The sequence below is a fragment of the Accipiter gentilis genome, chromosome 14 (assembly GCF_929443795.1).
Source record: "Accipiter gentilis chromosome 14, bAccGen1.1, whole genome shotgun sequence".
Classification (NCBI taxonomy): domain Eukaryota; kingdom Metazoa; phylum Chordata; class Aves; order Accipitriformes; family Accipitridae; genus Astur; species Astur gentilis.
Window position 1 is genome coordinate 16,868,009 of NC_064893.1, and position 23,792 is coordinate 16,891,800.

General features: G+C 50.8%; 1 protein-coding gene across 7 annotated transcripts in view; it reads right to left on the minus strand.

Moving 5' to 3' along the window:
* The window catches only part of CHD6 (chromodomain helicase DNA binding protein 6), a 100,982-nt gene that overhangs the window by 46,897 nt on the left and 30,293 nt on the right, over window positions 1-23,792 (minus strand). For 6 of the 7 annotated variants that reach the window (XM_049816181.1, XM_049816176.1, XM_049816180.1 and 3 more), the window contains exons 2-3: window positions 20,164-20,219; window positions 1,478-1,977 (exon numbers count right to left, since the gene is read on the minus strand). In XM_049816181.1, coding sequence (XP_049672138.1) covers window positions 1,478-1,977; window positions 20,164-20,196 — 533 coding nt within the window. In that variant the 5' untranslated portion in view covers window positions 20,197-20,219. The remainder of the gene's footprint in view (window positions 1-1,477; window positions 1,978-20,163; window positions 20,220-23,792) is intronic. The other variant, XM_049816178.1, reaches the window with a different exon arrangement.

Consider the following 23,792-nt stretch of genomic DNA (forward strand, 5'->3'; position numbering starts at 1 on the left):
CGGTGCCCAATACTGCCTTTACATGGGCTTCATCCTTCCCTTCCTTGACTGCAGCCCCTCTACTTCCCTCTCCACCTCCAGCCCCTCCACTTCAGCCCTCCTTGGGGCCTTGAGGAGCCCTTCCTGTACCTTCCCGACACAGTCCACTTGATCTGTCCATCCCCATCTGCTCCAGGTCACCAGCCCATGACAACACGGGGGCTTGGCTTCCTCGTGTGCAGAGCCTGAGGCTCCAGGAAGACCAGAAGTGACAGCGCTGCACACCTCAAGGACCTGCTGGGGACATGGTGCCCAGCTCTCACCCTGCTGAGCTACCCACCAAGCCTAGTGTGGGAACTTTGCTGCCCCACACCTTCTTCTGTTCACCACGAGCCCACACCAATGGCACTAACGCCTCCACTGGTGCCAGCTCCACAGACCTGGCCTCTCCAGGATCCGTCTGTTGGTGAGCTCTGAAGGAGCAGGGCTGTGGAAGACCCAGGGCTCGGTCCTCACCCTGCACACATGTTCTGTGTAGCCACGGTAGGAGGGAGGTGGGCAGATCCCACAGACCCTGGGACACCCATTCTGGTGACCATTTCTAGGAAAGTGCCCTCAAGAAGCTCTACCAAACTGGTGTTTTCTAACAAAGAAAGGTTTTGCTGAAAAATTCCCAGCTGGCTGCTGTACTAATCCTGTTTACAGTAGAAACACATTCATCCTATGGATGATTTACAGTACACGAGGAGGGCCCAGGTCCAGTTGATAGGCCTGCTTTGCACAGGACTCTCCAAAAACACTTATTCTCACCAGTCCATGACAGTAAACCAAATGACCCTGGTGCTGTTGAGACCTGCTCTGCTATCTGCACACATTCCCAACTGAAAAGAAATCAGAGCAAAGAAATCAGAGCTTCTGGCCACTCAGCCTGCTAATTAAAAGGATGAGCAATTACCGGAGGCGGTGGCATTGGGTTGCACAGTACAAGGGAGTTCTCAGGCCTCTCCCCACTGCAGGCCTTGCCTGTTAGCACAGCTCCACAGCTGCAAGTGAGGGACAGGTCCTGCCGCCCAGGAGAGGGAGAGGAGACAGTATGTGCGCACCACCATCCTCCCAAAACTGACCTGAGGGAAGGCAGGCTGCCAGCCCCGCACGTGCAGGGATCCTCACTTGCACAGACAGCCAGGGCCAGGTTTGTCTCACCCACGTACCCTCTGCCCAGGCCCCAAAACAGGTATGACAGGATCTCTGACACACAGGACCTCACTGTCCTGGTAAGACACCTCCCTAAGGTTCCTCTGACTCCCAGGACACTAAGCACAAAGGCCAGGCCAAGGAGAGGCCAAGACTGTTCAGTCCTTTTCTGGATCTGGGGTCTAACAGGGCCTCATCCCACCCTGCAACGTGGTGGCCCAGCATGGCTCTCTTGGCCAAAGCTCCTGCGAGCCCACAGCCCTGTCCACACCAGGCACAGAGACAAGGTCACACCACCACCCACCTGCTCTTCTTGGGTCTTGTTCTGGGGGCAGGCTCAGAGCCACTCTTCTTGTCTTTAGGCTCCTTGGGGGCTTTGGGTTCCCGAGGTTTCCGGGGCTTCTTGGCTACCTCCCTCTGCTTGGGCTCCTTCGGCTTCTTGGGCTCCTTAGCCTTCTTAGGCTCTTTTGGTTCCTTAGGCTCTCTCCTCCTCTTTGGTTTCACCTCCACAGCTGCTTTTTCTCCCCCTTCCTGCTCTCCCAGATCCTTTTTCTTCCGTTTCTTCTTCACTCCTGTGCCCCCTCCCCCACTGTCCTGCATCCCGTTCTGGGTGCTCGTCCGCTTCTGGGGAGCCCCATCAGGCTCCTCCTCCGGGCACTGGCACTGGCCGCCTGTGTCCATGGCTGTCATCATCACCTGGTGGGGCACCTCGTCCTGCTCCTCACTGCTGGCAAAGGGATCCTGCGCCTTGCACTCCCAGGCATCCGACATTGGGGAGTGGCTCAGCACTTTTAAGCTTGGCGGCTGCAGAGAGAACAGAAAGGCAGCGTGTGAAGCAAATGCCACATATAGAAACAGCAGGCGCTCTAGGGGGAACTGCAGCCCCAGCGAGGCTCTCATCACCCAGGTGCAGCACAAGCAACATCCCTCGACATACTGGGGACTATGGCTAATGGCCACCACACACAGATGTAGCTCAAAGGGAAGGACCCCCCTTCCATGCCCAATGGAGACTGACAGGTTAGAGAGGCCTTTACTGAAAGGCCCCACCAGGCCACACAGGTCCAGAGTGGAGTCGGCTGGGCCCTCTGCTGTGCCCCCAAGCACATTCCTGCCTTTGATCACACACTCCACACCCCACTCTGCTGAGACCCAGAGCAACCCATGCACCCAGGCCACCTCATGCCTGTTGCCCAGAGCCGAGGATTGTCCTGGCAGGGCAGGGAAAGGGAATTAAGGGTGCCTTGCAGGCTCTGGCAACAAGAAGTGGGCCCCCAGGTCTGTTTAAGGCAGAGCTTGGGGCAGAAGACGGGTGTTGGACCAGCACCTTTCCTGGGAGCTGCTGGGCGCCAGGGCTCCCTCCAGCCCAGGAGAGTGGAGCTGCTCTTCCTGCTCCAGCTCTTCCTTCACTTCCTGTGAACTTTCCAGCACTGAACTGAAAAGAATTCAGCTGCCTCTCTGGCTTAGCATGCCACAGTGGGCCCAACCAGAAAACAGCATGAAAAGGCTCAGCTCTGTTTGAGCAGCAGCAGGAGCATCTGCGATAAGGAGCCCAGGCTCACAAGCAGTGACCCCAGCTCCTTGAGAGCAGCCTGGGTTGGCAGGGCTGGCAGGGGACAGCCCAAGGAAGGGAGCTGCCGGTGGCAATTTGTAATGGGGACCAGAAATATCCCTTGCAGTAGCTGCCAGATGGGGAGAGAGCAAGGGATGCACAAAGGCCCAGGCAGAAGCGTAGCTGTGTCCAGCAAGGATGGGGAAAGTAACATGTCAGGCTCTGCTTCAGTTGCTCTGCCAGTTAGTTCCCACCCCCAGCCCCCAGCACAGGCAGCACCTGGCCCTGCCTGCACACTCAGGCAGCCCACTGCACCCTCTCCTCTCTGCCTGTGATCAGGGGGCCACTGGAGAGCAGCTGGAGCCACGGCCAGCACCAATCCCTCGTGATACTGCTGAGAGCCTGCCGCCACCATGTGCCCAGGCAGGTCTCTGCCCGCTGCCCTGGCAGCACAAGCAGTCTAAGCTGCTCCTCCGGCCCTGCAGCGGGAGAGTAAACCCCACAGCCCTTCGCAGGAGATGGCACACTTTTTACCCACAACCACCTGACTAACTCCTCCTTTTAATGCACAGCTCGGCTATGACCAGAGGGAAGCTGTGGTCATCCCCGGCCTGGCTCATCACCATGGGGCTGGCAGATCAGCACCAGATGAAGCCCAGCAGCGTGACCAGGGCTGGAAAGCTGGTCCTGCATGCATGTTTTTGGTGAGGCTGAGACAAGGTGTGGGGCTGAGCCCCTGTCAGGCCCATCCCACCAGCCTGGAGGTGGCACCTCCTCGGAGGGAAGCTGTGGGATGGCTGGTGAGTAGCCTGGGAGGCACCAGACAGCAGCACGCCAGCGGGGACGGTGGCAGTGCTCGCCCTGGCACCCTGTGCCCACGGCTGCCCCAGTCCAGGGGTCCTGGTTGCTTCACAAGCCAGTTCCCTGGTGCTGAGGTGCCAGTGCCTCTGGCAGCAATGCCCTGGCCCCACAGACCCCCAGCACCATCCGACTCTTCAGATACCCCAGAGCTGCGGGAGAGAATGTAAATATTTACATCCTATGGGCTGAGCACTGGAGCCCATTCGGGCTGGTCGAGGTGCAGGGCACCCTGTATGCTTGGATTTCTGATTTGGATTAGATGGAAGCATTAAATGAAACAGGCTGCAAAGGGGAAAAATCCCTAATACCCCTGTAGCCACCTGTGAGTGGGGCTGCTGGCGTCAGCCAGTCAGGCTGCACCAGCATCTCTGCCTGCATGCAGCCACCTCCAGCGCTCTGCCCTCGACCCTGCTGCCGGTCTGCTCCAGCAACCTGGGACAGGGGAGAGCAGCTGTCCCATCACATGGACAAGCCATCAAAGTGCACCCAAGCAATTAAGGGGAACCTATTCTGGGCTGGGAGAAAATCAGCACTATAGGTGCTGCTTCTGAGCCCACAGGCTGAGCAACAGGATCAGTCCCAGCCTTTGCATTCCTCAGATCTTGCAAGCTGGGAATCAGCTGGAACAATTTACTGGATTAGCTACAAAGCTCACAGACCCCCAGGAGCCCGGATCTCCTTTTGCTTCTGTGCTGAGCAGCACAGCAGCCAAGCACAGATACCAGATGGAAAGTCGATCTTCACCATCCTTGCACAGCAGGAGGATGAACAACTCCTTTCGAGCCACAGCTTGTAGCCCTAAGTCTTGCAAGGGGCTGTCTGCTTCCAGGCAGACCACCCAACAAGCAACAGGTCTGGAGACCGCAATTCTGGTGCCGTCCAAGAGCAGGCAATGTCACCTGCCCTACCAGAGAGGGGTTCCCCGGACTGGACCAGGACTGGGCTGGGAGCAGTGCTGAGCACCTGGAGCAGCTCTGTCCCTGACAGCCTGTGCCTGGTGGAGCTGAGCCATGATGGCCAGGCATAGGGACATGGGTCCCTCTAGTTGTGTGCATCAGCAATTCCCAGCAAACCAGCGTGGAGTAGAGAGTGCCGAAACTGGGTCATCATTTCCACTGCCACACACCAGCCAAGTGGTCCAAAGCTGCCCCCTACCCCATCTGCTGTCTGCATCTACAGCCCCAACTCAGGCTATGCAGCCCAGGCAGGTCCCGCTCACCATTGACACGTCCACTGCCCAGGAGGAGCCTCAGGCCCCACTGCATGGCATGGGCTGATAAAGCTGTCAGGAGAGCAGAGCTCAAACTGTGACCTACTTTGTGGGGTCTGCTCATGCTTGCATTGTGCTTCTTAGGCAAATCAAAAGGGCATTTCAGTGATTGCTGATGAAGACATCCCAGCCTGTCACAAGCCCTGCTGCAATAGAAAGTTGAATGCTTTATAGAAACAACCACGAGCTGTCAGAAGGTTTGTGAAAATGCAAGCAATCCTTCTGCTCGTCCTGCATCACCTCTTGGCTGCCAACAGCCCCTCCAGCCTCTAGGCAAACTCATCATGGTGGAAGCACAGATGTGTCCACCCCAGCACACCTCCTAGGCAGTACTGCTGGCCCCCAGATCCAACAGTGCCACCACTTTGCCATGGGATGGCCTGTGGGCATCAGACATCAGAGCATGCTGTGTCCGGGAAGCAGTGTTGGTACCAGGCAGCACTTGCCTCCAGCTGGAGCAGCCAGAAGCTTCTGGTGCTTGCCCTGCCATGAAAGAGCCATCAAACACCAGCCTGTGGGACTGAGCAGCTCATGGCCAGGGCTTGCACAGGCAGCAGAAGCACAGAGGGGCAGGGAAACTAGGCTCCTCCACACCGACTGCAAGCAAGGTACTGCCAGCCCCAGAAACCCTTCTGCACCCAAGGCTTCTCGGTTTGTCTTGAGGGGAAAGGCCTCCATGTCATAGTCCTACAAATCCATGGCAAGCTCCTGCCATCCACATAGGACTGTGCTGCCAAGTACAAATCTGCAGTCAGAGCTTGGTGCACTGCTGTGAGCCAAGGAATGGGCTTTTCCTCCTTGCCCTTGATGAGGTTCAGTTTATCCTGGCTTCTCGTCAACAGGAAAAGCCTGAGAAAGCAGTGCCAGCGTTATCAGTGCTCCTGCGTGGCTTCACAGCACACTTGCAGCTTGCCTGTGGCAGCCTGGCCAGTCCTTTGCAGCAGGCAGGAGCACACTGTCCCCACGCAGCCAGTGCTGGACCATCAGCTGCTGCCCCTGTGCTGCTGGGAACCACCACCTCTGCTTCCAAACAGTGAGGAGCTGAAGGGCCCATGTCACACCGATAGGGACACAGCACCACAGGGAGCTCTTCTGCTACAGCAACTCTCAGGCTGAGTGGCCCGAGACATGTCTCCACGAGCCATCAGGCTGCCCATGGCTTTGTTCAGGCTACTGGCACTGTGTCTGCAGTAACAGCCAGCAGTGACACACTACATGTTCAGTCTCCACTCACAGGGGAGAAACACATCCAGCTTTAAGAGCCTAAACCTGGCAAATCATAGCCCCAGGATGCTTGCTGCAGCAGATGGGCAAGGTGGGCTCCCCTTGGCTGCTGTGGACCAGCCAAGGGCTGCTCTAGGCCAGTGCTCTGACCCCGAGGGGATCAGGAGTGGGGGAGGGCAGTCAGCATGCTTTGCCTCCCCGTCTGCCCAGAGTGACTGGTTCAGGAGCTCCAGCAGCAGGACTGCATCCAGACAATGGCAACTAACAGCCAGCTGCATGAACCCACGTGTCACTGATAGCATATTTCCATACATTCTGTATGTCTAAATATTTTGATGGTTTTAATATTTTGTACCAGCTGTGGAAACTGGTTTGCTGCTAGATGACCGTAAAAGTGAGAGTTGGTAAATAATTATTAAAAATCCTATACTAACACTATGATTGAAACAATAGACAAAAGTATAGCCAAGCAATTAACTAGTAGAGGTAGTTACTCATAAGTTTTGCAGCTCTTTGCTCTTATGACTAGATGTTCCTGTACGCTAGATGAGAACAATGTTGAAACTGACCACATGTGATTGAAGCTGCGTTAAGCTTCAAGATCAAAGAACAAGGACAGGAATAAAGACTTCAAGGACAGCCAACAAGAACTTCAAACGGGTCGGTGGTCACAAAAGCAGCCCTTCGACTCAAATGGATCCTTCATTGCACATGATCGGATGTAGACAGTACTAAGATAATCAGTTGCAATTATTTTTATGTATATGTATACTAATCTGATTAATATGCGATTAGTTATTCTATATAACCTGTTAGTGCTAAAGCTGTGGCATGCACGCTAGGTGGAACTATCCCCCATGCATCCAGCGCTGCAATAAAGAATGCCTGCTTTCTAAAACTCCAAAACGAGTCTTAAGAGAGTTTCTTCAACTGGCTTTTCGGTATCATTTTGGCGACTCAGATGGGACGAGGCTTTTGAGACTCGATGGATGTGGGATCCCAGGACCTCCAGCCGGCACCGAGATTTCTCAGGGAGACCCTTGATCCCCGTTCCCCGGGCTCACAAGCCAAGGCCACTGGTAAGATTTTATTTAAAGGCATTCTTTTGATTAACCTGGTTCTGCTATTCTGGTCTGGTCTGGTACTCTTACTTGTAAGCCTGGCTAAGAGAGGTCAGCAAGGAAGAGATATAAAAGGATCCTTAAAAGTCTGGTATTCTGATAAAAGTACTTCTCTGGTAAAGGGTATTCGTCTCACTGGTTGAAGGCGAAAATACTCATTTGGTTTGGTCTCAGTACTTTGATTAAGGCTTTGCTATTTGACTATTGATTTTGGATATGACCTTGGATCTCTGATTGATTCTGTTTGGTATTTTGACTTAGGTTCTGATATTTGACTTTCCAGTTTCTGATTTTTGTATACTTAAGGTGTTGATAATGGGAACAGGACAGTCAAGTGAACTCCCTAAAAATCACCTTTGGGGTGTGTTTTAAAGCACTGGAAACAGCTGGGGGGTATCTCGGGAGGTAACATGCGGAGATAAGATTTGATTAAATATTGTAATCATTGGTGACCACTGTATAAGCTTGATGAAACGGAAAAGTGGCCTGTGAATAGGACACTAAATTATAACACCATGCTATAATTTATGTTATTTTTGAGACATGAGTAGAAACAGGATGAAGTTATGTATTGTGATTTGTTCTTTACCTTAGAGAATCATCCTGAGTGGCAAAAGGATTGTGGAATTAATACACCACCCAGCGATCCTTTTGTGCTATCTTTAGAGAAAGAAGGAAACAGAGAAGGTGACAATAAGCTCAAAAAGTGTTGTTCTGCATGTAGTATTGGGCAAAGATGTTTCTATTGTGGATTTAAATAATTGGAAAATAGCAGCTGGGAGCTATCGGGAAAACCCTGATCAAAGAGCCCATGCTTTTGAAACAATGGTTCAGACTCAGGATCCTGATTAGAAAGATATACAAGTAATAATGAATGTATTTTTTTGATAGTACAGAAAGAGATATGATCCAGACGGTTGCTAAAATAAAACCCAGGTAGAAGCACAAGTGGCTCCTGGAGTATTACAGGGAACAGTGGAACAAAATTTTCCACCTACTGATCCCAAATGGGATCCTAATAATTAGGCTCAGAGAAGACTGCAGGATCAATATTAAAAATGGATTATATTCGGAATCAGAAATGCTGTGCCTAAGGCAATTCAGATTAAAAGATGCTGCTAGGAAATATACTAATATGGATCCTGAGTCTGAAGAAGGAAAAGTTCAATTGGGTCCTTTATTTATAGGACAATCCTCTGATGATAACAAAAGGAAATTACAAAAATTACAAGGAGCAGATTCTCAAGATTGGGGAAAATTATTAGAAGTTGCTTGGGTGGCATATAGAAATAGAGATGAATTACAGAGTAAAATGATGCAAGGTTAGTAGCTGCTCTGGAAGTAGGAGCTAGTGTGGGACGAGGCAGAGGAGTTATTTCTCAAGGAAGGGGATGTGGCTGAAGAATGGGACAAGGGAAAGGAACTGGATTGGGATCACCAGTGGGATTAAACCAGCCCCTGAGACTGAATCAGTGTGCATACTGTAAACAGGAAGGACACTGAAAAGGAGAATGGCCCCTGAGACCTACAAGGTCACAAGTGATCCCAATTTCAACCGCACAATCTCAGCAAGTTCCCCCTTTCTTTGGAAAGTTGAGTGAAAGTATCTGATGGGGACCGGAGGGGAGTCTCCCAGCAGAACCTCTGGTTACAGCTAACCTGGGAGAACATAAAATTGAATTTTTAATTGACACTGGAGCCACCTTTTCAGTTTTAAACACCTTAAAGGGGGAATTAAGTTCTGAAGAAATTAGTGTTGTTGGTGCGACAGGTGAATGAGAGACTAGACCCTTCTTTAAACCTTTGACAATTAAGTTAGGAAAGCAATGGGTCACTCATTAGTTTCTGTATTTGCCAAATTCTCCTAAACCCCTGTTAAGGAGAGACCTACTTGAGAAGTTGGAAGCATAAATTAAATTTAAAAATGGTGAGATTAAAATTCTAATTCCAGAAACTAAACTTATCGAAGCAGTGGCTTTGTTGTTAAAGGACGGTCACCAAAAGCAGAGGATCATACCAGTCGAAGTAAATAATGCTGTAATTCCTGTTGTCTGGGCTGGGGAAGTTCCTGGTAAATCCAAAAGTGCAGAGCGTGTGAGAATTGATTTAAAGGCAGGATCAAGTCCAGTAAGAATTAAACGATACCCCCTAAAACTGTAAAGTCAGAAAGGGTTAGTACCGATAATACAAAAATTCCTAAAGTACAAATTGTTAATAGAATGTGCCAATATAATACCCCAATCTTGCCTGTTAAAAAGGCTAATGGAAAAGATTACAGGCTGGTTCAAGACCTCAGAGCAATAAATCAAATAGTACAAGATATTCATCCAGTAGTAACAAATCCTTATACTTTGTTAACAACCCTAACAGAGAAACAAGAATGGTTCACAGTGTTAGACTTAAAAGATGCCTTTTTCTGTATTCCCCTGGATCCCAATAGTCAAGAGCTTTTGCTTTTGAATGGGAAAATCCTGACACTGGGAGAAAAATGCAATATACATGGACAGTCTTGCCTCAAGGCTTTAAGAACAGCCCTACCATTTTTGGAAATCAATTGGCATGAGAATTAGAGATTTGGAAGAAAGAAAATAATCAAGGAATCCTGTTGCAATATGTGGATGATTTATTAATTGCATCTGAGATGGAAGAACAGTGCACAAAGTTAACTATTAACTTTTTGAACTTTTGGGGTATCAGTGGATATCGAGTGTCAAAAGAAAAAGCCCAAATAACCCAGAAAGAAGTAACTTATCTGGGTTTTGAAATCCTGAAAGGACAGAGACAATTAGGAACTGAGAGAAAGGAGGCAATTTGTCATCTCCCTGAACCTAAGACTCTAAAAGAATTGCAAACATTTCTGGGAATGGTGGAGTGGTGTCACCTGTGAATTGCAAATTATGGCTTGCTGGTCCGACCTTTATACGAACAGCTCAAAACCTCAAACAATGGATTTATAGATTGGACTGATGCCGGGAAAGCTGGTTTCAAACAACTAAAACAGGCTTTAATGGAGGTGCCAGCCCTAGGCCTGCCAGATCTCACAAAGACATTTGAACTCTTTACTCATGAAAGAAAAGGTATAGCTCCGGGTGTCCTGGTCCAATATCTGGGACCAAGTCAGTGAGCTGTGGCCTACTTCTTGAAACAATTAGACAGTGTGAGTCTGGGATGGCCTGGTTGTCTGAGAGCCATCACTACAACTTTGCTATTGATCCAGGAAGCTTGCAAGTTCACCCTAGGACAGAGAATTACAGTGTATGTTCCCCACATGATAATCACTGTGCTTGAACAGAAAGGGGGCATTAGTTATCCCCTAGTAGAATACTGAAATATCAAGTGGTGTTGTTGGAGCAACATGATGTTTACTTAAAAACTACTACTATTGTTAACCCTGCTGTGTTTTTAACAACTGATCAAGTTGAAGAACTGGACCGTGACTGCCTGCAGACAATTGAAGAAGTCTATTCCAGCCGACCGGATCTCCGAGATGTGCCACTGGAAGAAACGGATTGGGAACTATATACCGATGGAAGCAGTTTCATCCACGAAAAAAAATGCTTATCAGGATATACGGTAACCACTACTGAGAAGGTAATTGAATCGCGAGCTTTGCCTTCAAATGTATCTGCACAAAAGACTGAATTGATAGCTCTTACTCAAGCACTGGAACTAAGTCAAGGGAAGAGAGTCAACATTTGGACAGACTCAAAGTATGCTTTTGGAGTAGTACATACACATGGAGCAATATGGAAATAAAAGGACTGTTATCTGCACAAGGAAATACCATTCAGCATGCAGAACAAATGCTGAAATTGTTAGAAGCCATTCAAAAGCCAACAGCAGTCGCAATAATGTACTGTAAAACACATCAGTCAGGTAGGACTGTCCCTGAAACAGGTAACTGATTGGCTGATAGAGCTGCTAAAGAGGCTGCAGAAAAAGGCATCCTAACACTAGTTCCAGAAAAAGAGTAAATTTACCTAAAGATACTCCAAATTATAATGAAAAAGATGAAGAATTAATTATTAAATTGCAGGCTAATAAAAATAAAACAGGATGGGCTGTAACACCAATAGGTCAAACAATAGTCCTACCCGCAATAATGAGAGAACTTGCCCAGGCTGAACATAACAAAGTACATTAAGGAACAGAAAACCTTGTTAAGCATTTACAAAAGTATATTTTGAGTAGAGAGATGACAAAGATTATTCAAAAAATTACAATTGGATGTGAAATTTATATACACAATAATCCCAAAACCAATAATAAGATTACTTTTGGAATTACAAAGCAATGAAATTCTCCAGGAAAATATTGGCAAATTGATTTTACAGAATTGCTTTAAAAAAAAAGGGATACTGATATATCCTAGTTCTAGTTGATACCTTTACTGGGTAGCTTGAAGCTTTCCCTTGTCACACCAACAAAGCAAGAGAAGTAATTATCATCATTGTTATAATCTGTGTCGCTTTTAGCTGTCTTAAACGAGCTGTGACACAATCTATGTTCAAGTGAGACTACTAAAAGAATTAGTAGCCTCAAACAGAAAGGGGGGAATTGATAGCATATTTCCATACATTCTGTATGTCTAAATATTTTGATGGTTTTAATATTTTGTACCAGCTGTGGAAACTGGTTTGCTGCTAGATGACCGTAAAAGTGAGAGTTGGTAAATAATTATTAAAAATCCTATACTAACACTATGATTGAAACAATAGACAAAAGTATAGCCAAGCAATTAACTAGTAGAGGTAGTTACTCATAAGTTTTGCAGCTCTTTGCTCTTATGACTAGATGTTCCTGTACGCTAGATGAGAACAATGTTGAAACTGACCACATGTGATTGAAGCTGCGTTAAGCTTCAAGATCAAAGAACAAGGACAGGAATAAAGACTTCAAGGACAGCCAACAAGAACTTCAAACGGGTCGGTGGTCACAAAAGCAGCCCTTCGACTCAAATGGATCCTTCATTGCACATGATCGGATGTAGACAGTACTAAGATAATCAGTTGCAATTATTTTTATGTATATGTATACTAATCTGATTAATATGCGATTAGTTATTCTATATAACCTGTTAGTGCTAAAGCTGTGGCATGCATGCTAGGTGGAACTATCCCCCATGCATCCAGCGCTGCAATAAAGAATGCCTGCTTTCTAAAACTCCAAAACAAGTCTTAAGAGTTTCTTCAACCGGCTTTTCGGTATAACCATTGGTGCCAAAGGACTCAGTGGCATTCAGTACTACAAACTTGTAAGGTATGGGAAAAACCCACTCATTTTGTTTAAATCGTGTTGCCCTCCTAAGTGGCTTCTAGTTCTCAAGGTGTGAGAGTACAAAGGAGGATTTCTTTGTCACTTGCTCTGCCCCATTCATTGTTTTGCCATTCTCCATCACATCCTTCCCCTGCAGAGCTTTCTTGGCCCAGCTAAAGTACAGGTGACAAGACAACCTCTCATTGCAGCTGGGCTGGGCCAGCTCTCAGACCATCTGCCTTATCCTTCTCTGCACCTCTTCAAACCCCATCAGCTTTGGGGTGCCAGTAGGAAAGCACAGTACCAGAGAGGTACCACATAGGAGCAGGAGTATTTCTGCTCTGTTCCTTCTCCCTTTCTGAACTGCTGAACACCTCTGGGACAACCTGCAGGCAGATGCCAAACTCTCTGCCAGTGTTTTAGTCTCCTCCAGGAGCAGGGATAGCCCCAAGTGAAGATACGCACATGGCTGGTTCCCCTGTATGCGTTATTTGGCACATCTTAGGACTCTTCAACTCTTCAGACTCTGTCTCCATTTTAGCATCTCAGATGATCACAGGAATCAGCTGGCACATTCTCCCCTGCTCTACTCCATGAAAGCAGAGATGTTTTTCCTGTACTTTGCTTGCTATTCTTTAACCAGTCACAGAAAGACCTCTTATCAGAACAATGCTTAATTTTAAAAACATTCGGTGAGAAACTTTCTCAGCAGTTGTTTGGGAGCCCATGAGCACTGTACCAGTCCAGCCCAATCTCACCCCTGCAACCTGGCTATCTTTAAAATCCCCAGCAGATTGCAACGATTAACTTTACTTTACAAAAGCCACAATGACTATTCACCAGTGTACTATGTTCATAAAGTATTTATTATAGTTCCTAACAATTTACCCAATATCCAAATAAACCTACTGGCCTTTAATTTCTCGTTTGCTACACTTCCCCTTCCATGGATGTGGCCCTGATGGGCAACAGCACCTAACACTATTTATTAGCGATTCCCAACATCTCCTCAGGCTCCTTTACAATTCTAGAGTAAATACCATCAAAGCCTGGTGGCTTGTGTTACTTTGCTCAGAAATGTCTTTATCAAACCCTTCAATTTAAGGGCAACCCTCCGATGCATCTGGGAGCCTTCCTGACTGTTCTGCCAACGCCCTGTTTCCACAAGCACTCGACACCTCAGTTGCTTATTTACCCTGTGACTCCTCTTCAAGGCTTTTTAGTTCGGAGATGTTTAGAAAAAAAATTATTAGACTCCATGTCTTTAGCAAGTTGTTCCTAAAAATCTTTTTAGTCCTGCTTTGTTGCAGGTTTACTTTTAAATTCCCAGAATATGTGCCCTTTTTCTTACTACAACTTCTTTTAACTAACGAAAAACATAATTTTACATTGAACAGCCTCTTCTACATGTCTTCTTACATGCCTGTCTGACCACAAAGGTTTGTTGTTTCTGGGTGTTTTGTTGTTTTTTTTGGGGGGGTGGGGGGGGAATTAAAGATGATGATTTCCAGGGTTTGGTACATAATGCCAATCTCTGAACTTCTGGTATCGTTCCTCAACAGCCTCCGTACGCCCAGTATGCTTTTTATCCTTAGAGCTGTGCCTTTGCACTCTCAACTGGCATTTTTTGGTGACGATTGCAGCAATTTTACATTTTCAGAATACACTTTTATGTAACATTTGTACATTTTTTAAGTCCTAGAGGAATCTTCTATAAATTACATTTCATACAGGAAAGCAAGTCCCTCAGCAGCAGCTGGAGCATGAAGTCTTGTCCCATGCATCTTACTACTGTCAAAGAGAAGGTCAGGGGGAAGAAAAATGTTTAAAACCTCCCCAGAGAGCCGTGAAGGCTAACAGAGAGCACTTATAATTGCATGACCCCATTAGAGGGCAAAGCCAAGGTTAGGGTGGGCCTTAATGTTGTGTTTCCTTAACTTTAAATTGTTTCACTTCATTTATAGTCCCAATTTGACTCAACTTCTCATTTTGTATTCAGGACTCAGGGGAAAACACCACCAGGAGATGGGAAGCAAAGTGGCTCCTGCCTCTGGTCCTCGAAGGGCTCCCTCTCCTCTCACAGGCTGCTGAGCCTGCGAGGTGCACCAGCTGCCCCGGCCCATGAGGGTCACGCAGCACCCCTGATCCTCTCCAAGCCCTCCAGCAAAGAGCGGAGCTGGATTCACAGGGATGTGAAGGAACAATTTAAAAACTCCACTTGGCACATGCAGGGAGCTTAGGAGCACTGAAATTCAGCAACATTTTCCCCACAACTGCCCAGGGCAAGCACCAACCCAGGGCCAGCGGGACTGCCTGCAGTCTGAGCCGAGTCCAAAACCCTCACCCTTGCCCTGCCTGTGCCAGGTACCTGCAAAGGGAACAGCTTTGGGGAGGGGAAGAGGGAGGGAACTGGGGACAAGGAAAGGGCAGCTAGGACAGGGGGCCAGGATGAGACTAGGATGTTATGGGATGAGTCGTAACGAGCAAATGAGAATGGAGAACAGCAGGCAGCTTTTGGTGAAGACAAGAGAAAACCGGGCCCAAGCACCTGGGGGAGGTACAGCAGAAGGGGTCAGGCTGGGCTGGATAGGGCAGAAGATCCTGTACCTTGCGCCCAGCCAGGAGAGAACAATCACATACCCAGAGCCCGGCTCCCTGCATGGCCTGTGAGACCACATCACCTTCCTGGCCTCTTTTGCTCCTGGGCTCCCACCCCATGGCTGGGCAGCCCAGCATCGTCTTCTACCCCATAAAGGTCGCACCAATTAACCGACAGCTTATCCACTTGCCATGTGATACCCAGACAGGTGGGAGCAGAGAGGCAGGCTCCCCTGGACCCAGGTGACAGAAGTCACAGGCTAGCACTGCTGGGAGGTGTGATGGGTATGAAGCAGACATTGCATTGGCACTACTGGGTCTTGGAGCCTCCTCACCAGCCAGAATCACTCCTGATCCATACCCAAACCTTGCAGTACCACATGAGTTTGGGGGTAGGAAGGGGAAAGGAACAACAGCCACCCTGCTGCCCATCCTGCACCTCAGGACCCTGCCCCGAGCCTTGCAGGCTTTTCCACCCAAGAGCACAGCATTCCCAGCAGGGCAAAGCTCTGCCACAGCCTCAGGGTCTGAATGGCAGCTCCAACCTGCAAGGAGGCCATGGCAGAGCCCTTCTCATGGTCATCGCCAAAAGCAAAGGCAGCTCCCCTGGCTACCAGGCTCAGACAACATCCACACAACATGCTTTTGCTGGGCAATGTGACCAGAGCCAGCAGCAGTGGCCATGCCATATGCCATCTTGTATGCAAGTCCCAGCACCACTCAACCCCTGTTCACTGTAGGCTGGGCCAGGCCTTCCTGCAGCCCCCCAGGAGAAGCAGAACACCTCCGCAGAAGCTCTGCATTTGGGTCTAGGGCACAGCTCAAACCCCACAGAGATCTGTCCTATATGTGGAGTGTCCACAAGGACCCTAACTGCGGGGGTCATGAAAGCTTTCCATGCTCTTTAGACAGAGGCCAATATCTGGGGGCTGCCCAGCACCCCAGCTGCTCAGCTTCCCCCCACCATACTGACCAAAGCCAGCAGCCAGGCTGCCACTTGCACCAGCAGCCCAAGATGGGCAACACCACACAGCTCTGCCTCCCCAAGATGGTCACGCTGGCAGCCACCAACCCAGTATATATGTGCAGCCAGTTGCAGAGCCCCATGATAGGAGCAGAAAAGGCAGCTTCTTCCATACACAACATTTTAGCAGGCTGTTGAGCCACCATCTCCAGCAGCTGCAATCCCCACCGGTGGCGTGCACAGCATGGGCTGTTGTATTCTAGTTGCTGGGTGTCCACACCCCTCATTTCCAGCACTTAATGCAATGCAGCAGAAGCTAAAAATACACAAGTGCCACCCTCTGTCATGTCTCTGAGCAGGCTCTGCAGTCGCCATGGGATGTGCGTGACGGAGGTGGGGCCTGGCTCTGTTCCTGAGACACTCCACCAAGATGCAGCCCTCAACAACTACAGCTGGGAAGCTCTATCCCATGATCGAGCCAGCCATGGCAGCGGGCAGACATGTCCCCACTGCTCTGGTGCAGGGCACAGCAGGGGCAGAGGGCAATGCTTCTGCCCTGGGCTGGCCATGCTGTCCTCCCTGCTTAGTCCTCTCTGACAGGGCAGGAAGGCAGGCAGGGAAAGAGCACTGGAATAAGACAGCCTGTGCAGCAGCATGCTGCCATGAGCAGCAGCAGGGTGAGGAGCCCTCAGGACCATGGGGAAGGACCAGGACCAGCACTCTTGGCTGTGGGTGTAGGAGCAGGGGACCCTGGCAGCTCACTGCTCCCCCTGCCCTTCATCTTCACCAGAGTGGGTGTCCACACGCTGCCTGGCAGAGCAAAACTCCTCCATGCACCCAGCATCGAGGGTCATCGTACCTGACAGTCTCATCACAACAAAAAAAAGCCCACAATGGGCCAGGAGCCCACGGACACAGCCTGCAATAGAGCCACAAGTGCCCTCAGGCTGGGGAGCCCCCATTCCCCTGCCCTGGATCCTACTGCTGTCAGGACTCTGCTCCAGCCCCAGGGAGCTCTAGTAACAGCCCTCAGCAGCATTTTCAGCAGGTGAGACATCAAAGCTCACATTTCACTTAAAAAGACCCATAAAATTCAGGAAAAATCTTCATTTTATGCAGTGAGTGCTTGAAGCAAAGGCAAGCAGAGCTCTCACAGATACTCCTGGAGGCCTGCATGCCCTGACGCGTCCCCACTGTGAGGGCTGCACAGCAGCCATGCAGTCCTTGCAGCCCTGGGCTGTTCCCCACTGCCTCCCCCCCCCACAACCAGCCGTGCACCACTGGGGATCGGGCCATTCCCACCGCCTCCAAGCCCAGGCTGAAAAGTCAGAAGAGCCCTCCAGGAGAAGGCAGGAGCTAAGGGGTCACAGGGCTTCCCATCCCTCCCTCTCCAAGAAGCAAGCAATGCTGCTCTGCTCTTATAGTCTGCGCAGGATGGGAGCATTTCCATGGCTGTAGAATAAGGAAATTTACAGGCACTGTGGGATAACTGCATTTATTTTAGTTCAGTATGTCTCAGGTTATTCAACAAGTCAGAGCTTGGCAGAAACAAGCAGTAGTAGAAGACCCTTCAGTGGCCAGGGAGGAGCAGGACACAGACAGCAGAGGCAGCCCAGGGAACGATGGTGCTGCTGAAGCCCTCTAAGAAAATCCATTGCTTGTCATTGCTCCCTGGGGTAGCTAGGCACCCCTGTCCCACCTCCACCAGCAGACAAGGCGCCCTGGCATGAAGCCTTGTAAGTCACAAGGGAAGTGACAGGTTTCATGAGTTAGTCACAGCTTGGTGACAAATCCACCAGATTTTCATACATTACTAAGGAAGAAGAGTCGTGCAAACACAGACCCTGCCTGCGCTAACAACAGCCTCTCATCTGGTGCACCAGTTGGCAATGCCCTACACGCCAAACCTTTCCAATCCATGCAGGAAGGGTGGCACTGCTGCAGGGGGCACCAAGGGGGCATAGAGAGGAGCTCCTCCCAGGACAGCCTGCTGTGAGACCCCAGCTCTCCAGCCCAGGCTTCATAATCCACTGGCAGTGGACATGGGCAGGACAAGGCACTTGCTCAGGGCAGCCACAGACTTGTGAAAGGGGAGAGCAGATACATAACCCATTCCCAAAGGAAGCTGATAGCTCTCTGGCTGGTGTCTCCCTCACCAATATGAAGGGTGCCAGCATTTTGCCAGCCTTTGTACCTATGGGCCTGAACCTACACCTACATGACGACCAAGATGGCAGGGAGACATGTACAGAAATGTGTGGCCCTTAAGAGTCCTGGGAACCACATAAAAATCTCATCTTCTCCAGAGAGACTGCTCAATGGACTTTTGAAGGCAACAGCGCTCCTTGGTGCCATGAGGAGTCTGTTTACAAGGTGTGGGAGCTCCTGGGCTCAGGTATCCAGGGGGACACGGAATGGCACCTCTTGCTAGTTTTGCCTCCAATGCCGCTCAGCAGGGTCTGCAGAGCATGGCAAGGAGCCATCCACCTTGGGGAGCAGCCACTCTCTTCACCACATCAATCAGGAACCCGAAGTACCCCCAGAAGCCCTGCTTGGCCAGGCTTTCTGCCAAACACTGAACTCGCAGCAGCATTTCTGACTGCTGCCCAGACCCTCCTGGGGACACCCCAGCACAGCCCTTGCAGAGCTGGTGACCCCAGAAACACTGCAGCCCACTCCATGACATGCTCCAAGGATCATCCTACACTACTGCTGGTTCAGAAAGCTCAGGAGATAAGCAGCTCAACCTCTACCCCTCCTTGCTCACACTGGCATGCCTTTATCTCCCTCCCAGACTTCATCTGCAGGGGCACTTACACAAAACACTTTGGCAGCTGAGCCCTCTAAAATCTCCAAATGCTGGGGGAAGATGGTTTTGCCGTGCTTAAAACACACGTCATTTCAGCAATCCCATTTCCAGAGCAGCCAAACCTGCTAGATTAGTCCAATGGAGTGGTGGGAATTTCTTACTGGGGCTTTGCTACCAGAGGAGAGAGATCACTCACCCATGCCCCAAAGTGCCCTGCTGTCTTCCAGCCCCTCCCCCTGCCCTGGCAGGAGTGATCCAGCAGTGCTGGTAACACAAGACCTGCTGCGCTCCCCTCCTCCTCACCTTGAGATTGGCTCTGCTTCTTCACACCATCTTTAGGACACACTGATAAACTCACTACTACCTACAGTATTGGTGCTCTGTACACACACCTTCCTGTATCTGCAGTGTTTGGCTTGCTGCAAGCTCCTAACAGCACACTTGCTTTTTCCAAACCCTTCCCTCCCTTCCTCCTCCCCATTAACCTGCCATGACAGCACGGTCTGCAGCTGTCCTGAGCAGCATGAAGACGCTGCTTCAGAGCTGGCTAGAAATGGCGCCAGCTCATGCCCTCCAACAGATTTATCCCTTAGCTCAGTGTTCAATTTAATAGTTTCCCATTAAAAGCAGCACAGACACAAATCAGCTTAGAGTGGACTGGTTTGTTTTGTACCTCCAGACATATTTCACCCCAGTGGGCAGAGCGAGTCTCCATGCATGTAACAGGTTCTTTCCCCTTATCAGAGCGCCGATGGTCAGGTTCTTCCTCTGTACATGGTTAATACAAAGACCACTGGCTCATAAATCTCTGGAACCAGCAGGTAGTTATGATCCAATGCAGCAATTCTGAAATGGCAGCTTGGTGGGATGAGATTATTTCTGAGCAAGGGAAGATTCCCTGGCCAACCTCCCACAGCCCCTCACACATGATCTTCTCCAACCTTCCCGCTGGTGTTAGTCCTGAAGTATCATGTTATTAGCAGCAATCACAGCAAACTTGGTTTTGTAATATATATGTGATGAGATTCAAACAAGAACCAATACTAGGGACTTTGAGGGAAAAGGGTTGCTCCTCCACAACAGAACAGAACCAAATCAAGAGCACTTCCATTACTGAAGATAAACCCCACCCTGTTCAATTGCCCACATCAGACTCATCCGCTCTAGGCTGCAGCTCAGGTCAAATTTCCACATGCTGAGCTGCAGCCCTGTCTGGAAAAGTAAGGTCTACCCCTGGCCCCCTTCCCACCACACATCAACTGCAACAATTCACACACAGGATATGGTCCCCAGGCCTTGCCAGCTGAGTTGGGAAAAGGAGAGAGGGTCACAAACCTGCTTTTCTTTTTTCTGTATTTTCATTATCATCAAATCTGGGATGAATGTTATTTCTGCAAGACACAACACAAAAAAAAATTCACAATAAAGAGACTGGTGAACCTGAGGTACTCCATCCTTCCACATCACCCCTCCAACAGGCCGAGCCACCCCCCGTGCCACTCAGAGCAACAAAGCTGCAGGATTAAAACACTCTCAGGGACAAACTTGGGGACATCTGTTCTGCTAAGCCATGGCAAGGAGCCTCACCACACATCTCCCCACAGCTCAGTGCTACCTGCACCCCATCGCACCTCACAGTTGCAGTCCCAGCATGAAGTGGGACACCCAGGGCTAGTGGAGACGCACTCCACCTCCCTAGAGCCCCAAACCCACCTCAGACACCCCTGAGAGACATGTTGGGTGCTGCCAACCCTGCAGCAGCAAAGAGAAGTAGTAAACAAACCAGCCTTTGCCAAGCAGTGATGACAGCAGTAAGAGACGTGGAGAGGATGCAAGAGCTTGAGGTGGGTTGCAAGCCCCACTACCAAAGAAGAGCTACTAGGGGGATGAGGACGGGGCAAGCAAGGAGGGGGAAGAGCCATACTGGCAGACACCATCTCCCCAGCAAGCCGCAGCAGCCCTCAGAGCAGCATTGGGGCAGGGCCAGCAGGCCGGCTACCCCCTCAGGCCTGTGCCCCTGCAGCGCAGGAGGATGCTGTGTGAGCAGCACCCATCTTGCAGCCCACAGGAGGAGGGGGAGCCACAGGCAGAGGTGATTCCCAAGCAATCCCCCCACACCAGGCCCGGCCAGAGGGGCTGCAGTTGCAAATCCAACTCATAGCAGCCCCTTAGTGACAGAGGCAGAACTGCCTGTGTGACCAGGTCCCCACACTGCCCCCCACCAGAGGAAGGGACCAACAAGTGATCTGTGGTGATGCAGCACTCCAACAGCTCTCTGGGGCAAAGACTGTTCCCCCATGCTCCCTGTACCACAGCTCAGCACCCTGCACCCCGTGGCTGTGGTCCAGCTTGGCCAGGGGCACCTTTTAGCTGGTCTCTCCCTGATGACCACAGCTCCCTGCAGGCACTGCCTGAGCAGCTGCACCCAAACGCAGAGACACAACACGCAGCACACCCTCCTTGGGCTGCCACGCACCCTCAGGATGGGGCCGGCTGGCAAGCAGACATGCACCTGCCCAGGCCTGATTTCTCTGGGGATTGGCATAGGTTGGACACTGCCAGATGCAGGAGAAAGCCAGGCTCACTGCTTCCCTCCTGCCAGTGCTGTGTCACTAGAAAGGCCAGGAGCAGCCCCACCACATGCGGGGTCAGCAGCGGAAACGGCACTGACCCCGGGTGGATGGGGCACTGCTGCAGCTCCCCAGGATGAACATGCTCACCAGCTGTGACAGTCAAGGGGACATGGTGAGGTTACAGCCCTGTGCCCTCCCCACAGCAGCCCCAGCCATGGTACCCTTGACAGAGCTGTTGGGGTTTGCCCAGACCCCCTTCTCCAGGCAGCAGATGCTTTTTTGGGGAGCCAACCTTCAGCAGTTGTCTGCTCCCACAGTGCAGGCAACAGGCGCCAGAGCCCAGAAATATTTGCCAAGTGTTTTAGACATAAATCCCACAAACACCTGCCTCTTGTTTCCCTCCCGTACCATGTAAACACCACTCCACCAGCCACAGCCACACAAGAGCCTCCCTTGCTGCTGCAGCTGTCAGACTCGCTTGGCACAAGGGCACAGCTCACAATGCCACCAGTCTGCAGGCAAGGCCCAGTGACCCCCCAGCACACCCTCCTCCCTAGTCAGGTCTCCCCTCCCAGCAGGAGCATCCTGCTAGGCCCAGACCTTACCAAAACCCAGAGCCATTTCTTCACTGACCCAGCACCTCTCTTCCCAAAGGGGAGAGCTCAACAGGTCCTACAGGTGGGCAGTGCTCAGGTCAGCACAAGAGGGGACCAATTCTGCACACCAATGCTCGGCCATGGCTCATGCGCACCACACCAAGAAGAGGCAGAGGCTTCTACCTCTGATCCCAGTTACATGGCACGAGCCAGGCCAGTACATCCCACACATAAGTCAAGCTTGGTGGCAGTAAGGCAAGGCACCCAGTGCCACCAGCTGAGTGGGGAGGAGTTTGATGGCATCTGTGGACAGGATGACACAGAACTTTTCTCTCATGACTAAGCCTGCCAGCCCCTCCTGTACTCCTCCAAGTGCACCCCAGAAGGGCCAGAGGACAAGGGGCTAAGCCAAGCTGGAAGATGCGTGCAACTGCAGCAGTGGTGCTCTCCAGGAAGGACCAGGTGGAAATTTCAGACTGAGTGGCCACTGCTGCTCAGAACAAACCTGCCAGGCTCCAGCAGAGAGCAGCCCCATCCCAAGGCTTTGCTTGGAGCCAGAAGTGTTGGAGATCTGGGTTCAGTTCAGCTTTCACAGCAGTCTCTGGGCTGCAGGAGACTCCAGGGTGGTCAGCTTAGCCCTCCTTGCCAGCAGCATGCAAGTGCACTGGCCTTCACCCACTAGCCTCAGCCTGCACCCAGCAGGTCCTCTTGGCTCCCAGGGCAGGAGATGCTCTTACCCTGGCTCTGCTTCCCAGCCTTTCACCCACAGATTTTCTTCTGCAGTAACCCTGGGCCCTCCAGCCCTTGCAGGCACTAGCACTTTTCTTCCTGCTGTTTTCTTTCCATCATGAAAAGGCTGTGAGCTCCCTCAAGCTGCCCCTTCCCCAGAGCCCCAGCAAGCCATGGGGTCCCCTCTGTGCTCAGGGAGCTCTCCCCATCACCTCCTTGCCCCGAGGACTCACTCCCTGACACTTAAGTGCCCCGCTTGTCACTTGGCAGATACCGAGGGTTTTTGCAGGCTAGCCCCAGAACAGAGCTCACACAATGCAAACAACTTCCACGCCTGCAGGCTGACCCCTGGCACCCAGCATTACAGCACTAAGGTGCCTGTGTGTGTCTCCAGCAGCCTCCTGCTGACATAGCCGCGGGGACAGCACCAGGATGGGATCCAGCAGCACTGTCTTCTCCCATGGCGGGATGTTGGCAGCGTTCAGCCACACCCCTCCAGGAGCCACTGCATCTCACCAGCATGGCTCTGGCCACCTCCAGAGCCCAGGGCAGGGCCAAAGCCAGCCCAGAGAGAGACTACGAGGGCACCTATAGCCCTCTGCCTCCACCCCAGCAGAGCCAGGGCCCTACAGTGGAGCACACAGGCAGTTTCACTGAGACCCAAGAGATGTCAGGGAAGGAGAAAGGCTCAGATGTTGTCTGCAAGGCAGCAGTTCAGCACCTCTTCTGGCAAGCAAAAGCCAAGATAAATACCTTGCTACAAGTTCCTCGGCTCTGGGCTAGCCCAGGCTGGAAGTCTCTTATCGTGTGGCCTACAAGAGCTTGCTCCTATCACTCAGCTCTGGGTTTTCAGGGCTTTTTTTTAATTAAAATAAAACAAACATCATACATTGCGCATCACACACATTTAGTGGCCTAGGTCCCAGCATGCTCACCACCTTCTGTACGGTGGTAACACAGGCAGTTGCCAGCAGCTGAAAAAGAGGGCCAAAGGATGCCAGGAAGCTTGCTGCCACTGCAAGCAAGCGGCCCAACCCTGCTGCCTCTCCAGAGCCCAGGCAAGGGC